This window comes from Rhinolophus sinicus, chromosome 12, assembly GCF_057876585.1.
Source record: "Rhinolophus sinicus isolate RSI-liver-muscle chromosome 12, RSI-T2T, whole genome shotgun sequence".
Classification (NCBI taxonomy): domain Eukaryota; kingdom Metazoa; phylum Chordata; class Mammalia; order Chiroptera; family Rhinolophidae; genus Rhinolophus; species Rhinolophus sinicus.
Genome location: NC_142512.1, coordinates 57,359,180 through 57,371,715, shown reverse-complemented (window position 1 = coordinate 57,371,715; position 12,536 = coordinate 57,359,180). Strand labels below are relative to the sequence as shown.

The 12,536-nt window shown below is 58.0% G+C and overlaps 1 protein-coding gene across 6 annotated transcripts in view; it reads left to right on the top strand.

Moving 5' to 3' along the window:
• The first annotated feature begins 1,162 nt into the window (after window positions 1-1,162).
• Window positions 1,163-12,536, top strand: part of CSNK1D (casein kinase 1 delta) — a 29,800-nt gene continuing 18,426 nt past the window's right edge. For 2 of the 6 annotated variants that reach the window (XM_074320985.2, XM_074320986.2), the window contains exons 1-2: window positions 1,164-1,569; window positions 7,508-7,618. In XM_074320985.2, coding sequence (XP_074177086.1) covers window positions 1,494-1,569; window positions 7,508-7,618 — 187 coding nt within the window. In that variant the 5' untranslated portion in view covers window positions 1,164-1,493. Of the gene's footprint in view, window positions 1,570-2,115; window positions 2,137-5,959; window positions 6,243-7,507; window positions 7,619-12,536 lie in introns of those variants that run through there. The other 4 variants (XM_074320984.2, XM_074320988.2, XM_074320987.2 and 1 more) reach the window with 4 other exon arrangements.

Genomic DNA, 12,536 nt, shown 5'->3' with positions numbered 1-12,536 from the left:
ACTGCCCATCATCAGTTCTGCCAACATGGCTATTTTACTAGTTTGTCAAAACCCACCCCCACCCCATAAGACTGAAAAACTGGGCAACCACTGGGCAGGGACGGGGGCATTCCTGATTGCCCACCACTCCTCAGCCTGCCTCGCGGCCTCTCCTTCTATCTCTGGGTACCACCACAGACTGATTGCTCAGGGATTGATGCCGGCCTCACCAACCGGACCTCCAAATATTTTCCGACAAAGGCTGCACTCCTGAGGCTGCCTGTGCCACAGGAAGGGCCTGGTCCTGACCATCCGCTCTGGCTGCTCTAGCCCACACCTCTTGTAACCCCTGTACACACAGGAGTGTGTTTGCTAGATGTCCAAACATATATGTTAATAGCCTGTTTCACCGTTGCTCCCTTTAGCTGGGGTTGAGGATAGGCCTACAGAAATGTCCATATGGAAGTCCTTTTTTCTCAGTTTGGGGGCCTTTCCCAGACTCCCTTCCCGGCGACTGGAGTGGAGTCCAGATCAGCCTGAACTTCAACGTTCCAGCTTTCTGTTGCAAGGAAGAACTTTCAGACGGCACACAGATTAGATAACAATGCTGACTGAGTCTCCAGGAGGATGGGCCTGGAGAGGCAGGCTGTCCGGGCCTCACCCTTTGAAGCCCTGGTAGCTTCACCTTCACCCTTCAGGCCTGACGCCAGACCCGAGGACGTGCCTCTCCGTCCTTCCGCCCTAGGTTTGAGTGTGTAGGACAGGACGTCGGGGGCAGTAGCAGGCCCTGGACTGCACAGTAGCTAAGTCCCGGGCGGCCAAAAGAGCCGTGCACACCTCTGTCCCCGGTGGCCCGGCCAGTGTCACTCCCTCCCGGCGCCGACCCAGGGCGGAAGGCCCTCCTCCTTTTGAGTCCGAGGGCGCTGCCTGCGGGCCTGTCCCGGGTCTGTGGCCAGGAGCCCCTGGCTTCCCAGACACCCGCGGGGGCAAACGTGGAGGCTGCACACGGGAAGCGGCCGGGTGGGAGCCGCGGAGCTGCGTTGGGGGCGCCGGGCCACAGAGAATAAGGGGCTGGCCCGGGCGTCGGTGGTTCGCAAGGACGCCTGAGCCCGCTCGCCCCGCCCCCCGGCAGCGCGGCCCCGCCCCCGGCAGCGCGGCCCCGCCCGCCGGGTTGCTAGGGGAAGTGACGTCACAGCGCGATGGCGGCGGCTCCTTCAGGCAGCTGAAGGGGAATTTAGGCCCGGAATATCCGAGTCCATCCGCGACGGGGAGAGGGCGAGCGGGGCCGAAGGGGGCCGGAGCAGGGGCGGCGGCGCTCGGACTGTCCCATCCGCCCCTTATTGAGGCGCTGGGAGCGGCGGGGCGGCCGGAAAACGATGGTGAAAGCGGGGCCGTGAGGGGGGCGGAGTCGGCAGCCGGACCCGCAGTAGCGGCAGCAGCGGCGCCGCCTCCCCGAGCTCAGACCCAGGAAGCGGCCGGGAGGGCAGGAGCGAGCCGGGCCCGCCGCCGCCGCCATGGAGCTCAGAGTCGGGAACAGGTACCGGCTGGGCCGGAAGATCGGCAGCGGCTCCTTCGGAGACATCTATCTTGGTGAGGCGCCCCTCCCCCGGGCCGGGGCCGCCCCCAGCCCGGCGCCCGCCCGGGACCCCGCCCCCGGCCCCTGACCCCGGCCCCGCCCCGGGACCCGCTCCTGTCGGGACCCCGCAGCTTCCAGGGGACCCTGTGGCCTTCCCGAGGTGCGGCCCGCGCCGCCCGGCCCGAGGGCACCTGCCCCAACGTGCGCCCGGGGCCGCCGGGCAGTGGCCGGGCCGCGGCCCGAGGCCCTCGCTGCCCGCTGTCCGCGCCGGTGACCCGCAGACGGACAAACGGCGTCGGGCGGTGTGCGGCCCCCGCGTCCTGCGCACGTGCGGGGGGCTGGGCGGGGCGGGCCGGGCGAGGCTCCCGCGCCCCTCGGTGCCCTTCGCGACGAGGCGGCCCCGGCTGAGCTGCCCCTGGCGGGCGTCGGCCGGTCGAGCGGTGGCCGCGGACGTGTTGCGCATCCGAGTCCCGACTGGGCGCCTGTTACAGGAGGGACGGTGAGGGGACTGGAGACCAGGTCCGCGCGGACACGACCAGCTGTCCTCCTGCGCTTGTCCCTTGGGCTGTGAAATTCTCCAGGTAGATTTGAAAAACGTGCTGGTGTTGGAATGTTCTGGATCGGCTTAGGTTTACATCGAACGAACGCGCACGTACACATGTGTGATAAGAGGAGGCTTGAATCCCGAAGTCGGACGTTTGGAAGGAAGGTGTCTGCGTTTCTCAGGCATCGCCTGTCAGTTGTGCCCCCACCCCCGGGTTTGGCACCGCCGTGGCAGGTTGGGGGTTCGCGGGCCCCGCGGTGGGCAGCCCCGCGCTGCTGTTTTCCTCTGGCTGCTGTGCCTGGCAGGGAGGGTCGGGAGTACTTCGCTTGTCAGTATTTCTGGTTGTGCCTTCACCTGGTCCCAGGTGTGTGTGCTCCCCGCACGCCCGTCCTTCCGTCTTGTCACCTGGAGAGGACGCAGGGCCTCGCGGGCTGGCAGACTTCAGAGGGGCCCACACGTTCGTTGGGGAAGTTCATAACTGCTTTTGGTGCCTCGGTGCCCTGCAGAGTAACCTTGTCACATGCCACATTTCTGCCTACCGTCCTGCTGAGTGAAATACACTTTGGAGACACTGGGATTCTTCTATTTAAATATTTATATGCAGCAGTCAGCCGAATGCATTCTCAGCAGCGTTTTGGGCCGGGTAAGTGCAAGCTGTTTGCCTTATTTATAGAACAATAGATTTTGGCAAAAGTTTTAACCTACGATCTAGGAGCTGTGCTGAAAAGCCAGTCCGTTAGTCACCCTTGCACAGGCATCAAAAAGTAGATGTCTTGAAATTTTCTGTCCTCTGGTCAGACTTGCCAGACAGCTCTGCGCTTTCCGAAGCTGGGTTTGGACAGTTGCATTGTGGACCAGTTGTCACCAGGTCAGTCACACGATGTAAACTGTCTCGTCGGGAGTGGGAGCTCCGTGGGGACCCACCTGTTCGTTCACCACTGCGTCATTTGGGCCTCAGCCATGTGGGCGCACCTGCTACAGGTCCGGGTGACCAGGCCAGAGGAGTCTGTCCTCGGTCTCTGTCCCTGTGCTCTAAGATGGATGGATGCTGGCTCTCACGTCCTCCCGAGCACCCACACAGCCCACCATCGGGGTGCACGTGAGGTATTGTATGGGACGGAGCACAACCAGGCGTCTTCCCTCAGCATTGGCTCTTGGCCCACATGGGAGTCCTTTCAGACTGCAAGTTACCCACCGAAAATGTGAAGTGACTGTGCTAGTTTGAGTGAGATGTGGCTGCAAAAGGTGGGTTTGAAGCAGCTCACTGTGTACTGTAGTTAAGGGTCAAAGATGACAGGTCCAAAGAGCAGGGGATGGATTGCATTATTTGTGCTGTAGTTGTTTCCTGTTTGTTTAGGCCTCTAATTAGGCATTACTTAAGGAATTGAGTCCTCCTCGTGGGAATCGGTGTGTTCATGGTGGGAAGGCTGGCCTCCAGTTTGCTGAGCGCCTCGTGGACCAGGAAGGCCCAGTGCTGGCCTGTCTCCCGGTGTCCTGCAGGCTGACTCGGGCATGCGGCACGGGGCCCTGCCAGGTCATTCCAACCCTTCCCCAAATTGCCCCTTCAAAGGGGGGCATATCTCGGGGCTGTTCCTCCCATTCATGGGCTTCAGAAAGTACTTGGACTGGGGCCACCGTGGACCCCAAAACGTATAGTCTTGAACCTCAGTTTGCCTCCCCTTCTAAGCTTGACTGGTCCTGAAGGCTCCTGGGCAGGGCTGGATGGGGAGGCCTCGGTGCTCACATTCTCCGTGCGTGCAGCACACGCTTAGGCAGAAGGTTGCCTGTACCTGGAATTGCAGGTGGGCATGAGGCGAAGCTTCTCACTCCCCGGCCTCCCTCAGCTTGAGCTTCCCGCAAGCTTTAGCCCCTGGTGGCTGGAGGTGATGTGTCTTGCAAGGCAGTGGGTCCCCGAAGTCCTTTCGCTTTGGTGGCAGTGTGCGTCTCATACGTTTGATAATGTTCAAAAAGCAAGGCAGAGCCAGTGTTCTTAACGTGGAACCGTGTTCCAAACCCCAGTGTGACCAGGAAGCTGGGGTACGGGAGCCCAGGCTGTGTGGCAGTGCTGTGGTCAGCGTAGGGGCTGTTCTGAAGTGCAGCCAGGTTCAAGGGGTGCCTGTGAGGAGCTGAGGTCCGAGGGGCAGTGTGCGCCCCCGTTCTCACGGAGCTCTGCTCTCCTCGGCGTCTGTCGGCTGGGTCTTTGGACCCCTCGTTCCTGATTGCTCAGAATGGAGGTTTTCTTCCTGCCTGCTGTGGGCATTTGTACTTGATCCTGACGCTCCTTCAGTTTATCAGAGGACAGCCTTGCCTGTCTGCCTGTCCCCCGGGTAGACCATGGTCTTACTTCACAATGTGCACATTTCCCTTTTCTGGGAGCTAAAGCTTAGAAACCCCTTCATACCTGATTGTCATGGTTTCCCCTCGCCAACTGTCATTGCTCTTTGGTGGCACCCAGCGGGGTGTCGGACACACAGTAGGGGTTCCAAAGTGCTGGCTGGCTGGCCAGCTGGCTGGTCAGGAGGGGAAAGCAGTCGCCTACACTCAATGCAGTCTGGACACCTGCCTGCGTTCTTTAGGGTGGTGGCTTAAGCTGAGAGGTCATGATCCTGGTCAGCTGCCTTGTCAACAATTGTCCTGCAGGTGACCTTTGCCCTGCTGCTGTGAGGCCTTTCCCTGTTTCTTTGTGGTTGTCACTCCTCAGTGGGAGTTCCCTCCCTGTCCCAGGGCAGGGTCAGGCTTGGGGTTAGGGTCAGTGGCTTTACCATCTGCCTTGTCTGTCAAATGAAAACATAGTTTGTTTTCCTAGGACCAGCACCGACTTCTATCTGAAATAGGCTCCCACCTGCCTCGGGAGGGAACTCCTGTCTGCCTGGGGCTCCGAGCCGCTCCCAAGTTGAGGTTGTTGGGGAGATCGAACACCTTAGTGTAAACAGACACTGAAGAAATGCTTATGTGCCCCTTGGTTTCGACTTGTTCTGAATCCGGAACCAGAGCTCAGCTGGTAGCTTTGAAATCCTTGTCCCCACCTCCCAGTACTTGGAGAGGTGACTGTGCTGAAGCACCAGGCGCTGTACGTCCCAATTTGTTGCAGACCAATCCTTTTGCAAAATAATATGGAAGTGTTACAGCAGTGTCATGTTGCTCTCAGAGCTCCTTGGTTCTTCCTCGCTGTCCTGTGTGTGTCCCCTCCTGGACGGGCGGCAGTTTGGGGACCAAGAGCAACACTGTCCGTGGACCGCGGGGCTGCAGACTGGTGAGCCTCAGGTTTGCTCAGTGGCCCCTGAACGCACAGAACCTGAGTCTGCTCGGTCCGTGTGCCCAGTGGGCGAGGCCTCCCAGAGGAAGCAGCCCAGTGTGCTGCTCTCGTGTTCGTGTGGCAGAGCCCACGTCCAGCGCCATCTGGAGTCGTCAGACTCAGGGTGACCTTCGTGTGTGTCATCCTGGGGGCAGGCTGGCCCCACACTAACCACAGGAGGAAGGAATTTGTGTTGTGCTCTGGAGTTGCCTGTGGTCACTTGCCCCCAGACTGTAAGTTTTACAGGGGTAACTGTTCTGTGTTAGCTTTATCAGCCACAGTGGGGTGCAGCCAAGATGTCCCCTGCCTTCTCGAAGGTGCTAGCCCAGGCTGTTGTTTCACTGAGGACCTGAGTCCTGGCTCGTTAGGGTGACAGTGTTGACAGAATTGGAGGAGCGAATGCTCCCACCAGAGGCTGTACTTAACTACTCAGCCTGCGAGGCATGTGCAGTTGCTGATGTCACTGGTGCGATGAGTCATCCGTTCCTCCTGGGCTGGCGAGTTCAGTTCAGAGTTCCAGGTCCTCACAGGAACTCTGCGTTCACTTTTCCTTCGCACAGTCAATTTTGCGGTGAAGTCATCTCTCTTGTGATTGGATGGCTCCTCCCAACTGCAGGCAGGAAGAACAGAATGTGTACCTGTCTGTCTCTGGAGCGCGATGTGAAGCTCTTAACCCTGGCATGGTCACTGGCAGGGACCAGTTGGCAGTTACTCCCATGGAACGCAGTGCTGGGCACCAGGTTTGCTGGGGTCCTCGCTCGCCGAGCAGCCGCATCTCGTGCCGCACACTAGAGGAGACTTTCTTTGAGGTTCCTGGGTGTGGATGTCAGTGGGCAGCTGTCCTGCAGGTGGGTCATTGTTCTGAGGCTTGCTGACCTTGCCCTTAACCTGTCCATCTTCACAAGTCCCTCGTGATTCACCCTGCAGGTCTCCCTGCCAAACTTAGATGGTGAGGGAAACGAGTCCCTGGGACGGGCCAGCTGGCATTACCCAACACTGCAGTGCCCCGGGAGAGAGATGTCCCGGGTCCTGTCTGGGCTGCTGGAGCCGGTGTTAGTTTTGTCACTAATAACCGTACTATTGGGGGTGGGAGGGTGGGAAGAGCGTTTATACTTAGAGGGGCGGAGGGCTGGGTGTGTGCCATGCGAGACTTCTGTTCTCTGCAGTTGAAGCTCCTTGAGGGAGGTATGCAGGCAGCTTCGGGTCAGGATGGAAGTCAGCAGCATCTGTGTGTGGCACCTGCGGAGTGGTGGTTGTCACATTGCAGTTCCTCATTGGAGTAAATCAGAGGTGTAATGTTTTTAGGTAGAAACTCTAAGTTTGCCTTTAAACTCATGGGCCGATACTCGGGGGTATTAGCAGATATACTGCCAGTTTCAGCACAAAACTAACAGAAGATGTGTGACAGGTATGCGTTGCATAGGTGTAGTTAGGGCTTTGAAAACAGTCCCCCTGCTGGCCTAGTGTCAGTAACAAATGCAGCGCTGCCCTGTGGTCCAGGAAGGAGGCAGCTTGCTGAGCCTCCCTGGATGCCCCCTGGCCTGGCCTGCGGAGGCTTAGTTGCTACCTTGTGGGAGCTGCGCTTGCTGGAGAAGTGCCCTGACTGTTTGGACATGTGAGCGGCTGTGTACCCTGGCTGGGTGGACTGAGGCTAGGTGGGTGTTTGGTAAAAACCCAGCCCTCCCTCTAGAGAATGGCCTATCAAGGCAGCGGCAGCGTGGCGAAAAGGGGACCCCACAGAATGTGTCCCCGGAACACAAGTCATTCTGGGGCTGACCCCCAGGGTGGACAGAAGGTTCAGACTGGAAGAGATGGGAGGCTGCAGAGAGGACCGTGCTGGCCTATCTCTGGGTCCTAGTGACGTGATCTGAGTGGGCACATGTGGAAGTGGTTGATGGGATATCAAATATTCCTGTTTTAAAAAGTGAAAATACGGATAATTGTCCATGGGGATTGGTCGACCACTGACACCATCTCATAACAGGAAGTGGAGCACGCCCATCATTTGGTCCTTCTGGGAAGAGTCCAACGGTGCCCTGTTTCCTGGTGCTGTAACAGTGGGTGAGGTGTGGTCGCACGGTCACTAATGCTGTGCTTTTCTTTCTTTGCCAAGGTACGGACATTGCTGCAGGAGAAGAAGTTGCCATCAAGCTTGAATGTGTCAAAACCAAACACCCTCAGCTCCACATTGAGAGCAAAATCTACAAAATGATGCAGGGAGGAGGTATGGCCTTTACCTGTTAAAAAGACACCAAGGTTGTTTGATGAGAGACAATGTGTCATGAGTCGAAGTCTCTGGTGTCTTTGGGGAAAGGGAGGAGAGTGTGCCGGCCTGGACCCAGCCTTGTGGCTGCCTCCGGAGCCCATCGGAGAGGCCTGCAGAGGGCCTCACTGAACAGAAAGAAACGTCGTCGTGCGCTTGTGGCTTAAATGCTACCTTCTTTAGCTTCGCTTCATGCGGCAGTGTTCTTGAACTCGGGGTTTGTGTGAATTCGGATTTTCCAGCACTGCCGGTTGTCGCGTGTGCCACGGTCACATGCGCTTTGTTCATGTGCTTTGAAACAAGGGGTTTGAACTCAGCTACCTCTGCAACCCCTTCCAGCTCAATTACTGTCGCAACTCTGTCCCCAAACTTCCCCCTCGGGCCTAAGGGTGCCTGATGTCAAGGGCGCCCATCCTGATCTCAGGTGGAGATCAGGACTTTGAATCTGGACCTCAGAATTCTCTGGACTTTAAAGTAGTCCTAAAAAAAAAAAAAAATAGTCCCGCTAATGGAGCAAGAGGGGTTTCGTTGGGGGGTTTTAGTCATGAGGACACTGAGCGGGAGGCGGGCGCGTCCGTGCTGCTCCTGAGTGTGGGGTTCTGGGGAGCTGGGTTAGCGTTGGTCTGAAGGAGGGCCGCCCGGGGACCAGAAGCCCCTGCGGCACTTTCTCAGGGGCTCTTGGTGCTTTGCCACAGGCACGCTTGTCCTCAGAGTTTCTCCTCCACAGAAGCACATGACCTGCTGCTGCGAGAAACACTTCTCAGTTATGCAGCATAAAGTGTCTCTGGAGCAGGTACCACAGCATCACGTATGGTCCCGCGGTGTCCGTGTCCAGTGCGTCCCATCCTGTGTTTCACAGGACCAGAGATGTAGCACATGGGCTGAAAATGTCCTGGCCCCTGTTGTCCCCAGAGTGAGGTCAGCAGAGGACCCAGCCAGTGTGCTTCCTTCCAGTGGCCCTCGGCAAAGGCCAGCTCCGCAGAGCCCACTTTGAAGGTGGTGACAAGTAGAGCGAGGTGACGGGCTGCGCTTCCTGGTGGGGCCCTGACGGCCTGGTGCTGGCAGTCGGATAAAACCTCCCAGCTGCAAAGCCATGCTGTGTCAGGCAGCAGCCTCTCCGTGAGGACTGCAGCTGGGGCGCCCAAGGCAGACGGGGGACAAAGCTTGCCAGCCCCCGTTGGGGTAGGAACCCATGAGGCTGGGTTCAGAACAGGGTGTCTCAGCCTTGGCACCACTGTCACTTGCTGCAGGGGGTCCCCTCTGCACAGAGCTCTGTGCCCCAGGTTGGGAGGGTCAGAAATGCCTGCAGATGTCGCTAGATGCCCAGGGTGCGACAGTACTTGGTGTCCGGAGCCCCAGCTTTAGGCTCTGAAGCGTCCCTTCCTCTCTTGGTCTTGCCACGCCCCGTCTCTAGGGTTGGAAACCCACCAGGATTCCAGAAATGGACCTGCTCCCGTTGACCATTGCCCACACAGAGGCCACGTTCGGTCCTGTTTCAGATGCATGCTTGGTGGGTTCTGTGTTTTAGGTTACGCCCGGGGAAGCAGAGCCCATAACTCTGGTGGTGTCTGTGCCCTCCTCCTAAGCATGACCCCGCTGGGCCCACAGAGGGAGGACGTGGGATGCCGTTACCTTGCCCAGACAGCGCCAGCTTTGTCCTGACCAGCCTCCTGTGTCACGCGTGTTGAGTGCGTGCAGAGCGTTTGGTCGCCATTGAGGGATGGCAAGCAACTCTGTTCCCCTTCTCTATTTTGTTCCCCCCTTCCACCTCTCCCCCCACTCCGGTTCAGGCCGTTGTTTCTCAGTCTAGTTGTGTAGGACACAGCCCCCTGGCCCTTGCTGGTATTAGGAGCCTTGCGCTCCCCCACTGCTGAGGCAGTTGGTCATCGATCGTCCGCTCACAGCAGCTCACAGCAGCCCAGCTCCAGGGAGAGCTGTTGTTCACAGTCTTAGCTGTAGAGGGCGTAGCTCACTGGCCTGTGTGGGAATCGAACCAGCGACCTCGGTGTTAGGAGCACAGCGCTCCAACCACCTGAGCCACCAGGCCGGCCCTGCTTCCCTTCTCTTTACGCTAAGTCATGGTGGGGGTCGATGGCGTTAGAGGAGAAGGCTGGATGCCCAGGGGTACCTCGCACAGTAGCCTGTAATATAGGGTCATCCGGGACACCGCCCGCATGATGGCGGAGTGCCTGGCTGAGGAGAACTGCCCCCCACAGCAGTCTTGTGCAGTAGTGTATCATCAGCCTCGTGTCACGAATGAGGAAACTGAGGCAGCAATGGCTACAGAACTCTCCCAGGGACACAGGTTGGAACTTGGGTGTGTGGCTCCCAGGGCCCTGCTGCACAGCTGCCGTCTGCTCTGGACAGTGGCTGGCTCCCCACTTAGTTTGCACCCCGTCTGCCTAGGCCGAGGCCCGCACCCTCTTGGCCGGGAACCCTTGGCGCTCACCGCGTTTACCTCTAACCTCATGGGTGACAAGACGCACAGTGTGTACACGGAAAGGAAGGGTGCTGCCGTGTAACCGGGTGGCAAGTCCACACCATGTCTTCTCCACATGGGACCCTTTACATCTGTGGGGCACAGCTTCCCATGCGTGTTGCACAGCTGTCCATTTTGACCCGGCCCGGTCCTGAGAGTCTGATGTGGTGACACAGCTGTAGTCAGATGATTTCCGGTGCTGTCTGGCCACTTCCCGTGTTTGCATGAACGGTTCTCTGTGGTGTTGAGCCTCGCCTGGCTTTTAGCGTTGTGCTCTTGGGGATGGGGCCTCCATGACACAACTAAGTGGAGTTGCGTTCCGGGGAGTAGGCAAAGGCTTGCCTGCAGGATTTTGGGTGCCAGATGCGTGCGTAGGGATGTGTTCCAAGGGAGTCACGTGGGTTTACCCTCCCATCTGCCTGGCTCAGGGCTCCTGTTGGACCCACATAGCTTCAGCTTCCCCATTACCGTTTCTCTTCAGTGTGGCGTGGGCTGTCCTAGCTACGCAGTAGGCAAGGGGGGAGTTAAAGAATACAGATGGTAAAGGAAGAAATACAACTATAGTTGCACGGTGTAACTTCCTACATAGGAAACCCAGAAGTTGAGCCAGATAGCTAGCTTAGGATCAATCAGTTATAAAATGTAATTGTTTTTAGCCCCCTAAGTACTAGTAAGTGTTTATTGATTGTATTTTCCCAGGGAAAAGGGGAAGGAAAAGGGTCAGGGTGTGTGTTACATGATGACAGCAAGTGGGAAAGGAAGAACCAGCCCCCCAGAAGGAACCATGAAGTCACCACTCTAGGGATGGGGTCACCGAGGGCCAGGGGCTCGGCCTGCAGTTCCCGAGGGATGGGAGGGGAGCTGGAAAAGGACACACAAGCTTCCCTCCCTAGAAATTCATGGTTTCACTCAGGCTTTGGCTTCTAGCAGTAAATGTGGAGTTACACTCGTCTGTCTCCTGTTGGTCTGTGGCCGCTTTGACATAAGTTTCTCGGACCTGCATAAAAAGTTCCTGAGTGATTTGGAGACACATCCATGTTCCCTTTCTTGTTCTCCTGACCCCACTTTCCACAAGGAAGCTCCCCCTCCCCTTCTCTGTACCCTGGGACTGGAGAGCAGGGCTGACCTGTCCAGATACAGCAGTGCGTTGGGGTGAGTTCCTCCAGGATGGGCTTGACTTGGAGGAAGCGAACCAGTGTCTGTAGCTTCTTCAGGACTTTTGCACAAATCACTTAAGAGTTGTGGGGCGCCCCACAAATTAAATGTGTAAGTCTGTGGTCTTTTTCTTGGGAGGTCAGGAATAGAGGAGGGAGTAGGGTTGGAGTCAGGTTTGTAGGACCACAGATCTGGTCTGAAATAGGAAACCGGGAAAGAGGACAGGAAAGGGCAGTTCAGGCACCCTACCGCCTGCCCGCCCCCCCTTCTCCCCCCGTCAAGGGGCCCCCAAGCCTGTGCTCCAGACCCTTTGCCCGGTGCACGGCCATGTGTCAAAGATGCTCCGGCTGTTCTTCCCTCAATAGGAAACGCGGTTGGTGAACAATAAAACCCCAGAAGAACATGGAGGAAAAAAACAAACCAGTATATTTACAGCAGCTGGCCACCTAGTGGTCAGTCACCAAGTCAGCGACGGAGGCCCCACAGAGCCTGACAGACAGCAGCGGGGGGCGGGGAGCAGCAGCTGCAGCGACAAGAATCCAGGATCAGACACGTCACGCGATGTGTCCATTGCACTCGTCTGTCCTGACATGTGAGTCACAGCTCGCAAACCGAGTGCTTTCTCCTTCGGCTGCCGACACAGCCCACTGCTATGGGCACCGCAGAGAAATCCTGGCTTGTCTCTCTGGAAGCCGAGGCGGGAGAGACCAGTGTTGTTCAAGGTTAAGCTTTGGTCTGTGCTTCACACAGCCTCCTGGCAGCTCGGGATGGGTGCAGAGGTATCCTGAAAACCTGTCCTGCCCAACTCCCGTGTTTCACAAATGCACGGACCCTGTTGTGCTGGTGGGCCTGGCCCGATCCGCTGAAGGACCTGGTGGGTGAACCCAGTCTGTGCCCTGGACTGGAGATCCGGAGCAGGAGTCCGTCCTCAGCCTGTGGACCCCTCACCTGGACTGGTCCCCTCCTGACCGCTCCCTGCTCACGCTCATCCCCGCTCTTCCGGTAGGAGATCAAACCATGGAGCCTTGAACCTCGTCTCCCATGATGCACTGATGTGGAGGGGTTTCGGGGGGACACTGGTGGAGGAGCCAGCTCTGATTGGCAGTGAGGTGTGCCCCCCACAGTGCCCAGCAGCAGGAAGCGCCCTGTGGTGAGGTCCTGCAAGCTGCCACTGCTCAGACCTGGAGCTCAAATGCCCAGGAACAACCAGACAACACCAGGAGGGAAGTTCAAGTGCACAAGATG